The 19,684-nt window shown below is 35.7% G+C and overlaps 1 protein-coding gene and 2 long non-coding RNA genes across 21 annotated transcripts in view; 1 reads left to right on the forward strand and 2 right to left on the reverse strand.

Annotated features, from left to right (window-relative positions):
* cadps2 (Ca++-dependent secretion activator 2) overlaps positions 1 to 19,684 on the forward strand; it is a 350,912-nt gene that overhangs the window by 48,979 nt on the left and 282,249 nt on the right. For all 19 annotated transcript variants that reach the window (XR_015526569.1, XR_015526568.1, XR_015526570.1 and 16 more), the window contains exon 2: positions 189 to 302. Coding sequence is in view for 14 of the 19 variants with exons in the window: in XM_087312412.1 (XP_087168538.1) it covers positions 189 to 302 (114 nt within the window). In the remaining 5 variants the exon portion in view is untranslated. The remainder of the gene's footprint in view (positions 1 to 188; positions 303 to 19,684) is intronic.
* Positions 1 to 19,684, reverse strand: part of LOC147830912 (uncharacterized) — a 125,008-nt gene that overhangs the window by 1,934 nt on the left and 103,390 nt on the right. The gene's annotated exons all lie outside the window — the stretch shown is intronic.
* LOC147830913 (uncharacterized) lies at positions 4,467 to 18,912 on the reverse strand. Its single transcript, XR_015526614.1, has 2 exons — positions 18,480 to 18,912; positions 4,467 to 4,802 (listed from the first exon to the last, which is right to left on the reverse strand). It is a non-coding gene; the product is annotated as an uncharacterized LOC147830913 (long non-coding RNA).

Genomic DNA, 19,684 nt, shown 5'->3' on the forward strand with positions numbered 1-19,684 from the left:
ATGTGTGAATGTGAGAGTGTATGGATATTTCCCACTGCTGAGTAGCAACTGGAAGGGCACTTGCTGTGTAAAACCTGCTGTATAAGTTGGTGGTTCATTCCGCAACCCCTGATTTAATAAAAGCACTAAGCTGAAGGAAAATAAATGAATGTTGCCTTGTTTTTTTACTTCTTTTTTTCTTCTTTCAGCTGAACAAGCAACAGCTGCAGGTGGTGAAGGAGCGCTTCCAGGCCTTCCTAAAAGGAGAGACTCAGATTGTCGCTGATGAGGCTTTCTGCAACGCTGTGCGCAGTTACTATGAGGCAAGACTTTCTGATCTTCATTTCTGAATTGGATGAATCATTTAAATATTTGGATGCAATGATTGTAAAGTGACTTTTTCCATGTTGTTATTTTAAGTTTGTACGAGTATACACTTACTGGCCACTTTATTAGATACAGCTTACTAGTGCTGGGTTTGACCCCCTTTTGCCTTCAGAACTGCCTTAATCCTTCGTGGCATAGATTCAACAAGGTTCTGAAAAGATTCCTCGGACATTTTGGTTCATATTATCATGATAGCATCAAGCAGTTGCTGCAGATTTGTCGGCTGCACATCCATGATGCGAATCTCCCAATCCACCACATCCCAGAGGTGCTATATTGGATCGGGATCTGGTGACTGTGGAGGCCTTTTGAGTACAGTGAACTCATTGTCATGTTCAAAAAAGCAGTCTGAGAATATTCACGCTTTATGCAATGTGGATTATCTTGCTGGAAGTAGCCATCTGAAGATGGGTATATTGTGGTCATAAAGAGATGGATATGGTCAGCAACAATACTCAGGTAGGCTCTGGCATTGCCACCATGCTCAATTGGTACTAATGGGTCCAAAGTGTGCCAAGAAAATATTCCCCCACAGCATTACATCACCGCCACAAACCTGAACCTTTGAAACCAGGCAGGATGGATCCTTGCTTTCATGTTGTTGATGCCAAATTCTGACCCTACCACCCAAATGTCACAGCAGAAATCGAGACTCATCAGACCAGGCAACGTTTTTCTAATATTTTATTGTCCAATTTTGGTAAGCCTGTCTGAATTGTAGCCTTCGTTTCCTGTTCTAAGCTGACAGGAGTGGCACCTGGGGCCTGTTTCAGAAAGCAGGTTAAGTGAAAACTCAGAGTATTTTAACCCTGAAATGAGAGAAACTCTGGGTTTTCCGTTTCAAAATGGTAGGTTTGTTAAACTCGAGAAATCGGGGTAAGTCAAACCTGTTTCTGAAAGAGAGGTAACTTTAACTCAGAGTCAGTTACCGTGGTAACTTACTCTGTGAATCTGACCTGGTCCAGAGCAGGTTTTATTCTCTAAACTCAGAGTTTCTGTCGGTCTCCTCCCCTTTTTTAAAGATGAAGCGTATTTTTCGCCTTAGCCTTACGTTTCCACCCACCTATTTTAGAGCTCATTTTGGAGATGCCCATAAAAACGATAAATGGAAACGTCATAATTCACATCACTTTTGAAAATACGCATAATAAAACATGTGCATAACTGAGGAGGGTAAACTTTTATTAGATAAGAAAAGATGTGCATAAACTACGAAGTGCACTTAACAAATTACAGTATGTACATTAAAAAAAGTTTGTTAGAGATGATAATGAAAATGTGAGTGAATGGACAAACCAGCAGACCGAGTACACTGTAGAACATCTTAAATGTTGTTTTTGGTCATTCTAAAATGCCTGAACTGTTTCAGTATTATTGTATATTATTAATTACCTCTGAGCGTCTGGACTTGGGGAGTCTCCGCATCTGGCTTCAAACGCCCCCACGTGTTCATTGCGTGTCAGCATTGTCTTGTGTCTCTGAGGCGCAAGTACATTTGTTAAATAAATAATTAATTGACGCAGCTTCTTCTACCGCAGTAAATTCTGTTTTTACTGTTGATATTTGGCGCAAGTTAATCAGGAAGTGACGATTGTGTTCTCTTTGACTCATTGGATAAAAACGCTGTTTTATTTGCATCTTTTATGCAATATTCCAGTTTTGCACAAATTTATGTAATATATTTGGATGGAAACATAGATATTGCCTACATTTTTGTCACGCACAGAACAAAGTCACGTACGAGGCTTGTCCTTTTTCATAAATAATTAGCTTAACCTTTGACATGTACTGTTACTAGATTAATGGGATTATTATTCTTTTTAAAATTATTTTTAGTTCTGCTTACCTTCGAAATGTTTTCAACCTCTATCACTTGATTAATAAAAAGGCAGACACACAAGTGCACTTTTTAATCTATTAAAACTGATCAACGTGTATAAAAGTTTAGAAACGTCACACATTATATTACTTATTTTATTATACTTAAATATTTAAATACTTTAAATTAAAAATTACGCATTAACTTGAGCAGCTGTTTTCCCAGGCTGTCTCTGTTTCACTGATAGTTGCTTCTTTTTAAATATATACGCTCATATTTGCTATAACTTTGCATGAGCAGATCAAATTCAGCCGGAGAAAGAAATGCTGATCTCTTTTTTTAAGATGTTGCCATGGTCACTCATAATATCTGCGCTCCATTGATAATGCCTTTTTATAGTCACGGTGTGCGCGCTTAACTCTGAGTTGCTCTACTCAAAGTTGATTGACCCAACTCAGATCAGCTATTCTGAAACCGAAAACTCAGAGTTTTTAATCTCTCGGTAAATCAACTCAGAGTTCAAGTTTAAACTCCGAGTTGTTTGAACCTCCTTACTGAAACAGGCCCCTGGTGTGGTCTTCTGCTGTGGTGCCTATCTGCCTCAAAGTTCTACATGTTGTGCACTCAGAGATGCTCTTCTGCATAACTCGGTTGTATGTATCTGAGTTACTGTTGTCTTTCTATCAGTTTGAACTAGTCTGGACATTCTCCTCGGACCTCTGGCATCAACAAGGCATTTGCACCCACAGAACTGTTGCAGTAGCTTCTGTGATACTTAGACCAGCCTGTCTGACACAAACAACCATGTCACCTTCCCCATTCTAATTCTCGGTTTGAACTGCAGCAGACCGTCTTGACTATGTATACATGCCTGCCTAAATGATAGGCTGATTAGAAATTTGTGTTAACAGCAGTTGGAAAGCAGCCGGTGAGTGTACATTGTCTCTACGTTGTGTGCCAAGCCATAGAAGTCTCTAAACTAATACATTTTGTGTGTACATACTACATTTTGAAAGCAATTGACCCTTCGCAACCACCTCTCCACCTTCCTTCTTTCTCAGACAAACTTCCAGTATCAGCTGTAGTGATTGCCTATAAATTTGTGCGCTCCCCTGGGAAATAGTGAATAATTTCTGAAAATATGACATAGCCTATTGATTTCACACAGAAGAAGACATAAACATTTGCAATATGAGGCAAATTCAGGAATTGAGCATAACTATAGTGTAAACAAAACAAATATTAAAAATGTAGCCTACAAGTCTGATGGGAATTTCAGATTATTTGAATATAATTAAAATGTTACAAATTAATTCCCTAACACATAACTCACAAACTCATGCAAAACATTTCGTCTTGAAAATGACAATAATGGATCTACAAAATTATAAGAGACAGCAGATATGAATTCATTGTTTATTTTGGTCTCCAGACTATCTGGTTTAAGTTTGCTCATCTCGCCTTTCATCTTCTGAGCCTTCAGGTAGTTCACTGGTTATGGTCAAATCATATCTCTATAAACTAAAGTTACATGGGCTGTATTGGTTCAGTAACAGACAAGATTAGTTCATCTGTTTTCAGTCCTTGTGTTTCAAGTCATCTTGTGACAGCTGATGTTGAGGCTGGTGTCCACACAAGTCCATTTTACTTCTCAAGGTTTCAGGAAAATAAAAAATTGTGTGTATATTGTATATGTGTTCCATATGAGCACATTCTCACCTTTTTTCACGGCTGTCGCCGATGTTATTCTACTATGCTTTGTTAGTCTGACTGATTGCTTGAAAAATGGCCAGACAGTTACTTGGCACAGAATTTGTGTATAATGATTGGTTGAATCACCTTTTAATCAAACTGCCTGAACATAATAATTTGACTTTTAAAACATATGTCCACATATGGCAAATTATGAATGTATAGTTCACTGCACATTTACTATTCTTTTGTCATTATATCCATCAGACACTTCATAATCTCTGTGAGAATAGTAAGTTGGTTTCGGTACCCATCCCTACTTCTTAATCTTCAAACTGAAGTGAATATTAAACTCCAACAAGTCTTTCTGTTAACTACCTAAGATTACTTTTATTGTCAACATTTCCCTCTCTTAATTGAATATCACTCAAAGCATGCTGGCTGGGACATGGGAACTACAAATCCCCTAACTAGATGGTTGGACCAATGTAACTTTTTCATGTTCTCCCAACACTAAATGCTTAAGTTAACTCAATGGTTTACACATTTAAGTGGACTGAAAATAAATTGGCCAAAGAAATGACAAGAATTGTGTTGTTTCAGCTCATTTTAAACAGGTAATTTGAACAAGCAGCAGTGATTGTTTTTGAGTGCACTTGTTATATGTGTGGACATGTGATGGCTTTTATATCAGCAAAGTACTTGAAATGTGTAAAACAGTCAACTCAATAACAAGAATTCCTGTCACACAAATGAAGACTTGCTTCAAGGAGGCTTTTCAAGGCCTCTGATGAACTGTAAGGCAAAATTGTGACTTTGAGAAAAAACAGGGATGCCTGGGTATTCTTTCCTGTTCAGGGTCATGTCTTATGACTTCATGTCCTATTTCTGGTCAGCTTTATTTGGTTCAGTATATGTTGAAATCCTTTAAAAAAAAAAAAAGAAAAATACTTGGAAATATATAAAATTATATATAAAATATATAAAAAATATATAAAATTATATAAATTATATATAAAAAATATATAAAATTATATATCAAATATATCAAATATAAATATAAATATATCAAAATTATATATATATATATATATATATATATATATATATATATATATATATATATATATATATATATATATATATATATATATATATATATATAAGTTATCAGAGACCCTCTTTTCTACAAACTCTCTTTCACACACACAAGTTCATATAGAAATAGAATAAAGCTAAAACTAACCAAACACAAACTAACACATCATTAAAATCTGAACACTCAGTACCAGTTAGTTATTCTGAAATGGATCAAACTTGTAGAGTAAAATATGCCCTGTATCTATAAGGAACGTGATGAAATAACATGAAAGCAACATTTCCTTTATCAAAATATCAAGCATTCATAATGTTCATAATGTTCTTGTTGCGATTAATTGCTAAAGCTTTTATCAGATAAGGTATTATCACAATACTGACCTAAGCTGTAATAAAAGGTTACTTTAACAGGCATAATAATAAAGCTTTGTAATTGTCTATACTGAACATGTTCAGAATCAATAAATGTTTAAGTTGTTCAAAAATTGTTTAAATGTTTGAAAAAACGCAAGAGGACTGTAACATGAAATAGGTAACACTTTACAATAATGTCCCACTTAACATCATTAAATGTTAGTTAATGGCTTAAAATCAACAGTGAGCTGCTGTGGTAATATTAGTTAAAAAATACAACAATTTATTAGCTATTTACTCAATCAAATCAAATCACTTTTATTGTCACATCATCAGCAGCACCTGATCTGTACAAAGTAATACAACGACAGTGCAAAATACAGAGAGTGCAAATACAATGACAATGTGAAATCGACAGCGATACGTACAATGATTAGGTGTCCACATAGTTGTAATCACGTTTATTCAAAACGATTATCAGTTAAAGTCAAAATTATTAGCGCTCCTGTGAATTTTTTCAAATTTTTTTTTTTTAATAAATATTTCCGGAATGATGCTTAACAGATTCAGGAATCTTTCACAGTAATTCCTATAATATTTTTCTTTTGGAGAAAGTGTTATATGTTTTATTTTGGCTAGAATAAAAGCAGGCTTAAACATTTTGAAACCTATTTTAAGGTCAATATTATTAGCCCCCTTAAGCAATATATTGCTTGATTGTCTGCAGAAGAAACTACTGTTATACAATGACTTGCCTAATTACCCCAATTAAGCCTTTGAATCACACTTTGAATCTGAATGCTTGTATTTTGAAAAATATCTAGTAAAATATTGTGTTGTCATGAAGGTAAAGATAAAATAAATAAGTTATTAGAAATTAGTTATTAAACCGTTTAGAAATTGTTTAGAAATGGGTTGAAAAAAAATCTTCTTTCCATTAAACATAAATTGGGGTGAAAGGGTTGCTAATAATTTTCACTTCAACTGTGTATGCAGTTATTTTCCTCCCTGTAAATAAGGAAAGGGAAACAAATACAATAGAATAAAAATATAAAACAAACTGTGCTTTAAGTATCTTCACGCTAAGAATAAAACTTTAGCTACAAAAGTCCTTCAGTCAAGAGCAGTGAGTGATTTTCTCCTTTTTGTTGTTTGATTGATAAAAACAGGTGGCAGCAGGAATATTGCACGCTGTCACTTTAATGCTTTCTTTCACGTGTCTTTTGATTCTCAACTAGTTTTTTATTACACAAATGAGGGTTAATGTGAATAATCACCAAACACAGCGTTTTGACACCTATTTGACCATTAAAGCGCTCACATAAAGATGACTTTAGCTCATCTGCTCGCCACTAAACACACAGTATGGGAATGAGACCGAATGCTGACCGCATATTGTGTGTGCGCCGCACACACTCAGCTGCGACATGCGATCTCATTCGCAAACGCATGATTTGAATGTACATCAATGAACGATGCGCATCCCGTGCTGCAAAAGTTACCTTACAGTACATGCTTTTAGTAATTTTCATGTGAAACTAAGCTTTGCAGAGCAACAAATGTGTACAACTGGAAAGGGGGCCATATATGATGCATTGATCATTTTATCTCGATTAATGATTTTCATAATCGTTAGAAGCCAAAATCTAGATTGAATTTTCGATTAATTGCACACTCCTAATTACTTAGCTATACTTGCATGCTAATACAGACTAAATATTCAGAGCAGCATGGTAAAAATACAGGGAAATGAACCAATGTGATGTAAATATAAAATGTATATCACCTCAGTAAAGCAGGCTAGGTGGAATAGCGCTACTTACTTATGTTTTATTGTTAAGCTAAATAAAAATGTCCATAAACGATGCTGTAAAAGGTCTCTTATGAAATAGAAAATAGATGCATCAATCTTTCCTTTCGCTGGAAGATTTCAGTGTCTGAACAACACTTCCGTGCAGATAACCCATTCGTAAAACAACACAATATACTTCAGCTTTGCATGACTAAAATACTTTAAAAACACAACATTACCTGTCTAAAAGTAAAATACAGTTCCTTAGCCATGGTGTCATTCTTCCTCCAGCATGCAAAAGTAACTCCAATATTGATTGAGGTTTTTTAAATGTTTCGATTCAGCATTTGTTTTTACCACTGTCACTCTCGTGTGCACATGAATGCGTGGCACGTGCGTACGCACAAACGGCGGATCTGCGTGAACAGGTGTGCAGATATACAAATCTACATTTGTTTACAGACTACTTAGTTTGGGCTACTTATTAAAATTATGGGAATTGTTGGCCCAATAATATTTAATTAGATGAACATTTTTCTTTGTCTTATGCCTTAACCAGAATAAAAAATAAATATAAATGCTTTTAGATTATTTACTTTAATCATTACTATTGGAATGTGAAAAGACTTTCAACCAGCACAACAAAAAATGCTTCTGAAGACAATCACCTACTGCACCTTTAACTAATAAAGACATTGCACAATGTCAAAGAAATCGTAATGTTTAAACAACTGTGCTAACTAATTAAATCTCTAAGCATTCAGTGCTGTTATGAACACCACTGAAAATACAGTGTGACTATTCTTAAAAAGCAGTCTAAAAGTTTAAATAATAATTATTTTGAACTGTTCACAATACCATTGTCGTGCATATTTAATATCACAACATATTGCATTATTGTATATTGCATGAGGGCGATGCAGTGGCGCAGTAGGTAGTGCTGTCGCCTCACAGCAAGAAGGTTGCTGGTTTGAACCTCTGCTCAGTTGGTGTTTCTGTGTGGAGTTTGCATGTTCTCCCTGCATTCGCGTGGGTTTCCTCCGGGTGCTCCGGTTTCCCCCACGGTCCAAAGACATGCGGTGACTTATCACAGGTGAATCAAGACATCACAGGTGAATTATAGGCTAAATTGTCCGTAGTGTTTGAGTGTGTGTGTGTGTGGATGTTTCCCTGAGATGGGTTGCGGCTGGAAGGGCATCCGCTGCATAAAAACAAGCTAGATAAGTTGGCGGTTCATTCCGCTGTGGCGATCCCAGATTAATAAAGGGACTAAGCCGATAAGAAAATGAATGAATATATTGCATGATGTCTACTCTCAAGCAAGTTTGTGTCCATTATGCACTACACTAAAAATTCTTGCTGTTTACAATTTCTGAGTTGAATCAAATGAACTTTTCTGGTCATCTCAACTTAAAGGTACATCAACCAAACTGACTAAAAATATTGATTTAATAAAACCTGATCAACTTATTCAGTTTAAATTAATTTAAAGCAACATAAAATCATATAATCTCATTTGCTGTCATGACCTTTTGACGTATATATATGTATATATATAACAGTGGATATTCATTCTTTGTTAAATCTGTCAACTCTGACTGGCCAAAATCAACACACTTGCTCTGACTTTTCAACTAGAATCGACGTGTCCAGACTGCAAACAGTGCCTAAAATGTGTGAAAAAGTTGTATAGCGTATTCTAGCCTTAAGGGAGACCAAGGCTGTGTCCACACAGCTGAAAAAGCTTGTTTTTGTAATATATTATTACTAGGATTCCTTCTGTTTGATGGTGGGTTGAATCAGTATAAATGGTGTCAGAAAGCTTCAAGTGAGTAAAATTTTGTCCTTCTTTTCTGTAAACAAATCCCAGGTCCATGTATCTTTATGCAACTGCAGGAGAACAGCATGTAGCTTTGTGCTTAGGTCAGCTGATACATTATTGAAAATTGATTGGCTGATTTTTATTTATTTATTTTTAATTAATACTTTTTTATATGGAGTGCTTCTTAAGGGGGCTTTCTTGAATCTCTCGCTTGTTTTTTCCATCATACGCTCACATTTTTATCTTTCTTCATGTCTTTCATGTTCATTTAATGGTACGGTGAAGCATGCAGTGTTTCCAGAGAATAACGAACAAGCAAAACAGATGGTCCACTGAATCAGAGCGCATCCATTTACAGTCATCAAACAAGCCTTTCAAATCCATATTTTCTTTACCTTAATACATCTTTCATTATCAGTCACCCCCTTTTTCTAGCTTTCATCACTTTTTATTCTTAATTTCTTTTTCTTTTAAAATGGGGGACATGCCTATCACGTCCTAATAGGATCATCACATCATATCAGTTGACTCTCCTCTTTATTAATTGCACTGGATAGGAAGCAGCTCTTTGAAGTTTGGCTCGAAAGACGCTCATGCACATGTGGAGGACTCTGGGTTGGCTGATCAAAGTTCCAAATTGTCATTCACCGGCCATCGTGCTCATATCAAAGCATCTCTTCAGGTTCTGTGGGTTTTTTTCAAGGCGCATGCCAAAGGGTGCCACCAAGGACTTGTCGACTTTGTTGGAGACAGCGGTTCTGCAGTGTTTAAAGGGCGAAATTTGCTATTTTTATTACTGTTATTATTGTACTAAAACACTCTATTTGGACACATAGGCAATTTAAAGAAACCCCAAAAATATATCATTAAAAATTAAATGTTTAGTTTGCCAAAAAATGAAACTTATTTTATAATTTACCACCCTTAAGGCATACTAGATGAGTATGAGTTTTTTTTTTTTTTTTGTCAAACCCAGTTATTTAGAAAATTATGTTTGACCTTTGCAGCTTTATAATAGCTGTTTTATCAGCATTCAAAGGAAGTCCAATAAAGTGCATCCATCTACTCATACGGCAAGAATAACATGAGGCTATTTAAAGCTATGGCCATCGTTCTTTATCCATCCTCATCTGGGTTAAGTTTTAGTACATTTTATCAGGAGGACAGGTGTTTTTCTTTCATTTTTTACTCTAATTGAACCAAAAACTTTACTAAAAAGATGCCTTTCCACTGCACATGGCAAATGACAATTGACAGACCAAAAGTCAGTAATTTTCAATGGAGAGTAGTCCGGGAGCTGCGTGGAATTCCGATTATCTCCATATGTGGAAAATTTGAATGTGATTTGAGCTGTGGACCCGTTAATATATTTGAATTCCTGCGACTAGACCGTATGTGGCCGGTCGACTGGATGTGATGTATTCCAGTGTTGTCTAAGCAGATTCGTGCGCAGAAGAAGAAAATAGTAGTTTTTTATTAGTATGTTATATTAAGAAACATTTCTATTCATAAATGAGTGATAATGTTGTCTCCATGTTCCCTCCAAAATTTTTAATGGTCCATGAGTTTTTCAGTTTTCATTAATTTATTCACTCAACCATAGTGAACGGATGGAGAATAAAGGCTCTTGCTTTTGCACTCCTTTATTTCAGACACTGCAGGAATCAGCTTCTCTCCCATGATGCACAACAAAACTGAAAATTCTGTGCGACTGCCACAAAGGGGCGTATTCCAACAGTCGTTTCTGAATGTTATGTGCAGTTAAAAGACGACTAAAGGAAGACACTGACAAATACTGCAAGTAGGGCTTTTTGTAGTATCAGCAGTATCAGTATTTTGTAGTTCTTTGGTATGTAGCACTATAGTTTTATTAAATTGTAGCTGCTGAGCGCATGCCTTGGAAGGAATCAGATTCAGATTCAGATTCAATTTATTTGTCACTACACTTTCGTATAGCGAGATGCACTTTATTGGAATGCCAATAAGCTTAGGATGCATGTTTGTTATTTCCAATTGAGGCACGCAACTCGCGCACACAAATAAAGGGAGCGCACTAACACGGTGTGCACGCGGCACACACAAGGCACGCTCTCATTTTCCAGGTAACTTGCACCTAGTTGAAAACATCACAACTTTTCAGAATTCTGCAAGCGCACCGCGACTCATGTAAATAAGTTTGTATTGAACAAACACATTACAATTATAACAGTAGACTAATGACCTCAGACAAACACAGTTTCATCATCGTCACCTTAGGTCAGAATAACACTAAGTGCCATGACTAGCAGCAGTGAGAAGATATAAAAAAAGATGTAAGGATGTCGCCAGAGTGGCTTTTTGGTTTCTTTTCTTGTGCATCCCAGCCAATAGCACCCCATCTGAAATACTTTTTAGCATAGAGGGGAAATGTATTTATTCAACCTCACAATTTGTAATGTTGCATGATGTATTTTAATAATGAAAGTTGGTTCCTTTCATTTACTTGAAAACTCAGATTTGATTATCATAACCTGTTTTATTTTGCGGTTTTGTTGAGTTTGAGGTTTACCGTATCATTAATATTGACATCTTACAGATGTTGATCTACGATAAAGTTTGCTTTGATTGTTCAGCATTATACTTTACCATTGCACTTTGTAACATATTATTTGTCATGTTAATTTCATTTTTATGAATTATTTTATTATGAGCATTAAGAGTATTTTTAAATATTAAAAAAAATCTTAGTAAACTAAAATAAAGTGGTTAAAGAAAAACCTAATATTTTAAAATGTATTGTTAAAAAATATTCAATAATTATCTAATATTGAATGATATGAAACATTATATTGTAATAATTATTTTACTGCATCGGCCAGGTCTAACTGCAAGTTACATAAGCTGCAGGACTGCAAGTAACAAGTTGGAAGTTATACAAAATGATTTATAAAGTTTAAATAAGGATAGTTTTCTACAAAACTGCGTAGGTTGTCTACTAGAGACCCTTATTATCCCCTGAATACTTACAAGGTATATTTTGTTATGGAGGAATGCACTATATTGCACTTATTTCGGACCACTAATAAAAAAGCTGCCCTTTACCATTGTTAAGCTGCAACAGCCACATATAATTTTAAAATAACTACAACTGGATTCATCTGAAAGAAAGTCATACACCAAGAATCTCTTGAATGTGCGTAAAGTGTGGGATCATTTTCATTATTGAGCGAACTAACTCTTTAATTGGACTTTTAGGAGATGAAGAATGTCTGAGTATCATAAACCTATTCATTGTTCTCTTTCTCTGTGTGTTTATCATTTCAGTCACTTTGAAGTTTTTATGCTCCTCTGAATAGGTTGTTTTTGCCATAAATTAGGTCATCTTTTTCTATGCTTCAGAGGTTTCTATGTGTAAGTTCACACAGCAGTATAACATGGCTATGAATTGTTCTGTACTTGACTGCTTCATATGGTTGCACATTCACACTTTGAGGTTTCAGGATTGACAACTGCATTCACTTAACAGATTTGAGTATTGAAATATTCTGATCACACATGGCAGCAGTGTCAAGAAATAAGTGTGTCTTCCATCGGTCGAAACTGTGACCGATGGAATAATAATAAAAAAAAGATGATGTCCATGAAACATAAAGGGTTTATCAGTGCTTTATAAAGCCTCATGCAAACATTTGTGCAATATATTTTGTAAAATTCACACCTAAAAGATTTTTGCTGTTGATGAGCCGAGTGAACATGCAAAATCAATCCCTGACAATAGATGGCGCAAAAAGGGTACCTATCAATATATGTAGGTAGTCTTTTTTTTAAATTTGCTGAGATTAAAATAAGATCCAAATCCCAGCGATTTTGAGGCCCACCGCAATATGATATAACAATGCGGTGTTTCTTGCTGTTGATTGACAGGCACGTATTAAAATGTCTCAGAATTGACACGTACAAACATGTCCACAAGATAGGATTTGCAAAGAAACTGGGATTAAATTATCGGTTTCAACTCTCTGTGATCAAACTGCACTTTAAGGGTGCTTTCACACCTACACTTTTGTTTCGGAACGTATTTCGTTTGCCCAGTTAGCGTGGTTCGATTGGCATATGTGAACAGGGCATGTGTTCCGCGCCAAAGTAATCGCTCCGAAATCGCTTGAATGAGGTGGTCTCGGCTCGATTGAAACGAACCCTGGAGCGGTTCGATTGCAGTGAGAAAGCGATCCGATCCGAGCACGGTTATATCACAGTGTTTTATGAATATGTAATAGGCTTACGGCCATATGAAGAGAGAATTATGAGTATGGCGGGAAGTTTCGCGAGTCTCCAGATGCCTGCAAACGAGTGATAATCTCCCGGTAATCTCGCGTCTCTCTCCCAGTCCTCAAATAGGCATCGTCGCGCACCCTTCTCACCCCTCCCTACCGTGTCTCTCCTCAGACACGTCACGCGCGCACACCCTGTCAATCACCACCAAACCACCACCTCTTCTGACAGCTGAGCGGGACGCTGCAAAATAAACCCTGACACTGACCAATGTAAGGAGAGTTTACTCGCACGTGACTTGTTTTAGATCTTTTGGTCCGATTAGAAACTTTGCAGTGTGAAAGCGAACCGCTCCAAGAGCAAAGAGCAACAATGTAACAATTTTAATCTGTTTCGGAACAACTGAATCGATTCACAGGTGTGAAAGCACCCTAAGAAACAGTAAGTGGTTCACTTTGGATTTTTAAGCATTTTCAAATATTTTTGAGCTACCTAATTGATAACTGCTGAAAACACCAGAGCTACATATAAAAGTACAAACAAGGATGCTTTAATCACTCTACAGGAGTCTCAATTTGTCGATGTTAAAGCAGGTTTCACATGCAAAAAATAAACCTGGTGTCCATGAACATAATATAGGAGGCATCATGCATGTTGAAGACCAAACTGCTGGGAGCATCTGTTGTGCAAAATAACAGTGATCGAATCTAAAATCAGTAAATGACAAGGAAAGCACATTTCAGTTTATTTTCCCAACCAACAACCAGTGTTTGGTATCAGAATATTATTTGATAACCGATCAGATTAATATTAAATGACCATTTAATTAAAAAAATGTCTGACACAATAAATACATTTTAAAATACATTTGTTATAATATAAATTTATATAAATTATTATTATAAATAGATTTTATTTATTGCATTTTAAGATGTGCAAATCTATAAAGAACATATTAAGAACAGAACGTGGATACACCGTCAAATTTTCCCACACAGCATTTTTTTCAACAGCATAGAAAAACAGAATAAACTGATTTACACATTTAATTTGTGTACTCAGTTTAAATTATATAAAAACAAATGAGGTTGACCAAAGTGCTGTTTTGTGAAAATAACATTTTACTAATCTGCAGTTTGTTTCCGAAATCCTTCGTTAGCTAACTAAGGTCGCAAGTTCCATCATTACAAACATAGTTTGTTTATTTGGCGTTTCCCAAATCCATCGTTCCAACGAATATTTGCAAACTCCATCGCAAACTTGTACGCTTGCAATTGCACCTCTGGAGCTGTAGTTGGAAACATAGTTCCCGGCTGTGATCTATTCCTAGTTATTTCCCCTATGCCCTATTTCTTTAGAACATTTCAACATTTAAACTTGGAATTATTAAAAAACAAAAGCATTAAAGTCATCACTCTTAGGTGTAGTTTGCTTTCAAAGTGTTTTAACATTTCAGGTTTAGTGATCTTTATGTTTACAATTGTGCTCCCTTTGCAGTGCACTTTGAAAACATTGATGTCATTTTGAACACAGCCATGGCTCATGACTAAAAGCTATAGGTGATCTATTATTTAAAAGCATATCATACGTCAATGCTTTAAATTTTCAGTATATTATTTATTAAGTATCTGTACTGTAGATGACATGGTCCTGTTAGAACATTTCTGCAGTGGTTTACATATGTCAAACTTAAAAAAAAATAAATAAACAGACAATCTCCCACTTAATAATAATAATAATAATAATGATAATAATAATAATAATAACCATCATCATTATTAATATTGTTAATATTATTATTAAAGCAGGATTTTTTTTTATTTCCTAATAAAAAATAAATATTAAATTTCATTTCCTAATAAATAGACTCATTATTTATTAATTTATATAATTTATATATGATATTAGAATACCTGTTAGCATCATTATGGGCATTTTACATTATAACTATTGTGGTTCAAACGATGGATCGGTGACAGAGAAACAACTGGTTTTGGGAAACACTCGTCACTACATCATTCTTTTTCCAAATGATGCATCGAACTATGATAGTTTAGCCGTGCTTGAGAAACGCAGCCCTAGTCTGATGTCATCTCCAAATGAAGATCGACGTGTAACAGATTTGAAATGCTCGTAGTGTTATATATGTGTGTATATGTAAATTGGTTGGAACAAATTTCATTGCAAATACTTTTAAACTTTGCCTTAGTGATGCATCTAAGCACCTAATGTTCATATGATGGTCACTGATGAAGGGTGAGAAATCTGGTAAGCCACATGATTTTTGTCAAAGAGTAACAGAAAATGTCAGATGGTGTAGCATTGAGTAGTCCAATACTTTGATAGTTCATCACTTTTTTGTTGCATACCAGTTTTTTCAAGTTGCATCATTTGTAGTGCAGAGAGAATCTACCTGTATAGAGAATAACCTGTATAGACTGCAACCGTAAGTCTGCACTATTTTTTTCTACAGTACATGGAGATTAAAAAATCTTTATCTGAAGAGCCATGAGCCACAAACCAAACAACCTTGAGATGAATCACAAATAGTATATTTAATAGCTATATTCAGGGAAAATATGAATGCAAAACAATTGTTTTTAATATGTTTGTGTGTTCATAGAAACAGTATATTGTATTACAGTATGTAGTCACTGTATATGGTATATGGTGACCGTGATTTCAGATCTTCTGAAGTTATTAATTCAAATGTTTTGCATTTAAAAAAATAAAATATTTTGTAGAATTATAATTGGTGTAATGTCATAATTTTAAGCATATGCCATTAACTAATGATGCCAGAGCTTACAATAGTGCCGTTTTTTTTAAAGTTTATTGTTTAAAAAACATTCCCATTTAGAGAAAATGAATTAGATTTTTTGTTTAAAATTGATCAGTCTTTTTTCTGAGGAACTCATTCCATATAATTTACTATGAGATGTAAACACTAAGGGTGTGCTCACACTATAAAGTTGCCTTGAACCATGCTGAAGTGAACCTCCTCCCCTCTTCCCCAACGGCCTGCACTCACACTGCATTTTGCCTTCCAAACCTGAGCACACTTACGTCATTTAAAAAACTATGATAGTTCACGTTCATTAAAAAGTAAGAATTATTAATAAATTTCTACTTAACGGTCCCTTAAAAGTGAGCGTCAAATTTTTTGTTTCACTCATGTACAAGCGTACTGTGCCAAAGCCCAACTGAACCGCGCTTTGGCACACCTCTTCCAACCGGGCCAGGGTGAGCCAACTGAACCACACCTGGGTTGATTCGTAGCACTCACACTTGCCAAACGAACTGGGAAGTGTGCCTGGGCACGGTTTGGATAGCATAGTGTGAGTGCACTCTAAAGTATTGCCTACAGACACTTACGAGCCATACACTCAATCTAAAACATGTTCTTGTTATGGTGCATAAACCACAATCTACACCATACACTGTTAAATATAATGATTTCAGAGAACAGCTTTTAAATTAAGACATTTTGTTAGGATAAATAACTTTTAAAAGTAACTTTTTACACTACAAAGAACCTTTAATGCAGTAAAAAGGTTCTGTTTCTTCATGGAACAACCATTGCCTACAAAAACCATTGATTTTTAAGAGTGTATGTGGGATTTGATTCACTTTTCCTCTTTATTGATTCAATTTTTTTTTTCTTGCGTAAGATTTTGACATCCAGGATGAAGGCAGCTATACATAAATTAAAAATTAATTTTGAACTAATTAACTTTTTGCCTGTGGTTGTCATATAAATTTCACACCTAGACATAGATGTTTTTTATCCTTATGAAACAGTGTAGGGCAGACTACTCGGAAGAGTGCTTTATCATTCTGAGTATGAAGTAAAGTCTTATAGATTTAGACCATCGGAACATCTTTTTCCACGTCTTGCCAGTGAATGACTATCTCTCTCGAAGTTTGAAAAATGTTCATCTTTTCTGTGCAATCCTTGAGGTCCAGTTCAGCTTCGCTAGGCTTCAGAGATCTTCAATATTAGTCTATTATAGTTATACATTTTAGATTAAGTGCCGTTCTCTTTCACACGAATGTATTCCTCCTGTAGCATTAGAAGTAGGAAAGAGGGCATGTATTTAGGGTACCTATGCAGAGAAGTGTTTAATTTACCTGTCTAGTTTTTATTTGCGTTTCTACCACCTTGTCATTTTTCTCACTTGGATTGTTTTTGAATTGCTTTCATACTGTTTAATAATTTGGAATATGTAATTATATGATATTTAAACAATAAGGTATTATAGTCCACCATTCTGAACAGTATTGAATTGTAAATCTTGCAATGATGATGTCATTTAAATCTTTTCCGATTACATTTGTTTTTTCATAGTGGTAACCCAAGAGTGAGTTGGCTATGACTAGGCATGGGACGATAACCATTTTCAAGGTATACCGTGGTTTGAAAAAGTCAAGATTTTAAAACCATCAACATTTTCTGCTATACTGTTTCTTCTTCTTTTTTTTTCTTTTTTTTTTTAGGACAACAGTATTTCCAGCTAAAAAAATGTATCCAAAGATGCTGTTTTAAACTTTAAAGAAATCTGGCTTTTTTAAACTAATGAAGACTGCAGAAGTCAACGATTCATTTTTAATCATTTACCCTGATATGTTTACTGCTCCAAAATATTATAAATGTTTCTCAAAATAAAATGTATTGTGTTTAAAGGTGAAAATTTATTTTTTGTTTTTTATCCAGACAATTAAAAGAACTTATTTTAGAGCAGTAGCCACAATATTGTTAAACCGTGATATTTTTTATCCAAGGTTATAACCATACCAGCCCATGCCTAGCTGTGACATTATGGTTGTGATGGTGACGTTATTTTCCCAACGGGTAATTAATGTGTGACAATTTCAGTATTTCCAGAGATGAGGCGTTTCACTTTTGAAATAATAATAATAATGAAGCTTTTATCTTAAATTTTTTACTTTTATCAACAACAACAAGAGAGTATAATGCCAGTTTCACTTATTTTAGGATGTTTTCAAACTAGCACTTTTGGTCCACACCTGAGTTTGTTTGAGGTCAGAGTGTGGTACGTTTAGCTAGTGTAAACGCTGTCTTCTGATCTCAAATGCGCACTCACAAACCATACCTGAGTATGCCTGAAAGAGGTGGTTTAGGGTACGGCTCGTGCAAACTCTGGTACGGTTCACTTTTGATATAAATGCAGTCTTACCAAATAACGGAAGTGAACCGTGAACTGTACAACAAACTTTAGTTTTCATAACGTTCAATTGTGTGTGTATGTCTGTGTATCACCTACCTCGGTGACAACCGGGACTGACCCAGTGATAATGTCCGCTTGTCTTCACCAAGATGTTTTCTGCAGACATTGCATGATGTTCTGAACGTTATAGATGTAAGTGGCTGTCTGTATTTTGGTTTTGGTACCAAAAGCAAATGATTCAGTAAAAGCAGAATGACCATGTTACACAGTTGTCTCCATTTTGCCGCTTTGTTTGTGTGGCCGTCACCTAGCAACAACTGCACACAAAACAGCAGCTTGATGATGTAAGCATACCGAGGTTCCAAAGTAAAACAGATGGTATGAACACAAACCAGCCGTTAAGGTTGCAAGGGTGGACAATTTAACTTGGGTTCAGTCCAGGCAATTGAACCAAATGTGAAAGTACCCTTAGTTATCATTACTTTTTAAAGGGCCATGACACCCCCCACTTTCGGTTAAAGTCTACTTCAGAATTTTTTCAAAAGATGCATGATTAATGGGCGTGGAGCTCCGCGAGCATTGGGCAGGAGTGGGCGTGGCCAGCAGGGGAGAACGTGAGCAAGGCTAGCTCACAAAATGAGACAAACCGTGAGGAGACGCATGAGTTTATAGTTTACTAAGTTAAAATGCAAAGAAATGAACAGTGTTTTAATGCCCTGCTACATTTGTTATTCGTAATTTCATAAACTCATAACCACAATTAATATCATTATAAAGATAAGTGTGTTCATGTAAACCCTATAAATAAGGACTTCTCCCTCAATCCCCGTATCCAGCAGACTCAGTGCAGCAGGTCTCCTGACCTGTCTATTTTAACTGTTAGCCCTGCTGGTAATCTGGAGGATTTAGGCGAACACAGCAGCACAGTGATGTGTCTGAATGTGAACGAACTCCTGATAAAAGACAGCGTCCGCCATTCTCTAATTCTCGTGCTGCTCTCCCGACAAAAATGCTAGCAGCACACACACAGCTTTGCTGTATGATCGGCCCTAACAAGATCACGGGGGAAAACATGCAACAAACCCCGTGGATCATGGAAACAAACGCATATGAGCCTTCATGAACGGCTAAATACTGTTTGCCCGTGCCGTGCGTCGGTGACGTGTCTCTCAGCTCGGGCTTGACTCTGGCAGGTCTGGCAGGTCTGATGAATAATTAAGCAGCCGGCTCTTCTCATAGGATAAGAAAACTCCGCTATGAATAATAATGAGAAACCGACGCGTCATCATTGCACTTGCAGT

The sequence above is a fragment of the Danio rerio genome, chromosome 25 (assembly GCF_052040795.2).
Source record: "Danio rerio strain M-AB ecotype USA chromosome 25, GRCz13ab, whole genome shotgun sequence".
Classification (NCBI taxonomy): domain Eukaryota; kingdom Metazoa; phylum Chordata; class Actinopteri; order Cypriniformes; family Danionidae; genus Danio; species Danio rerio.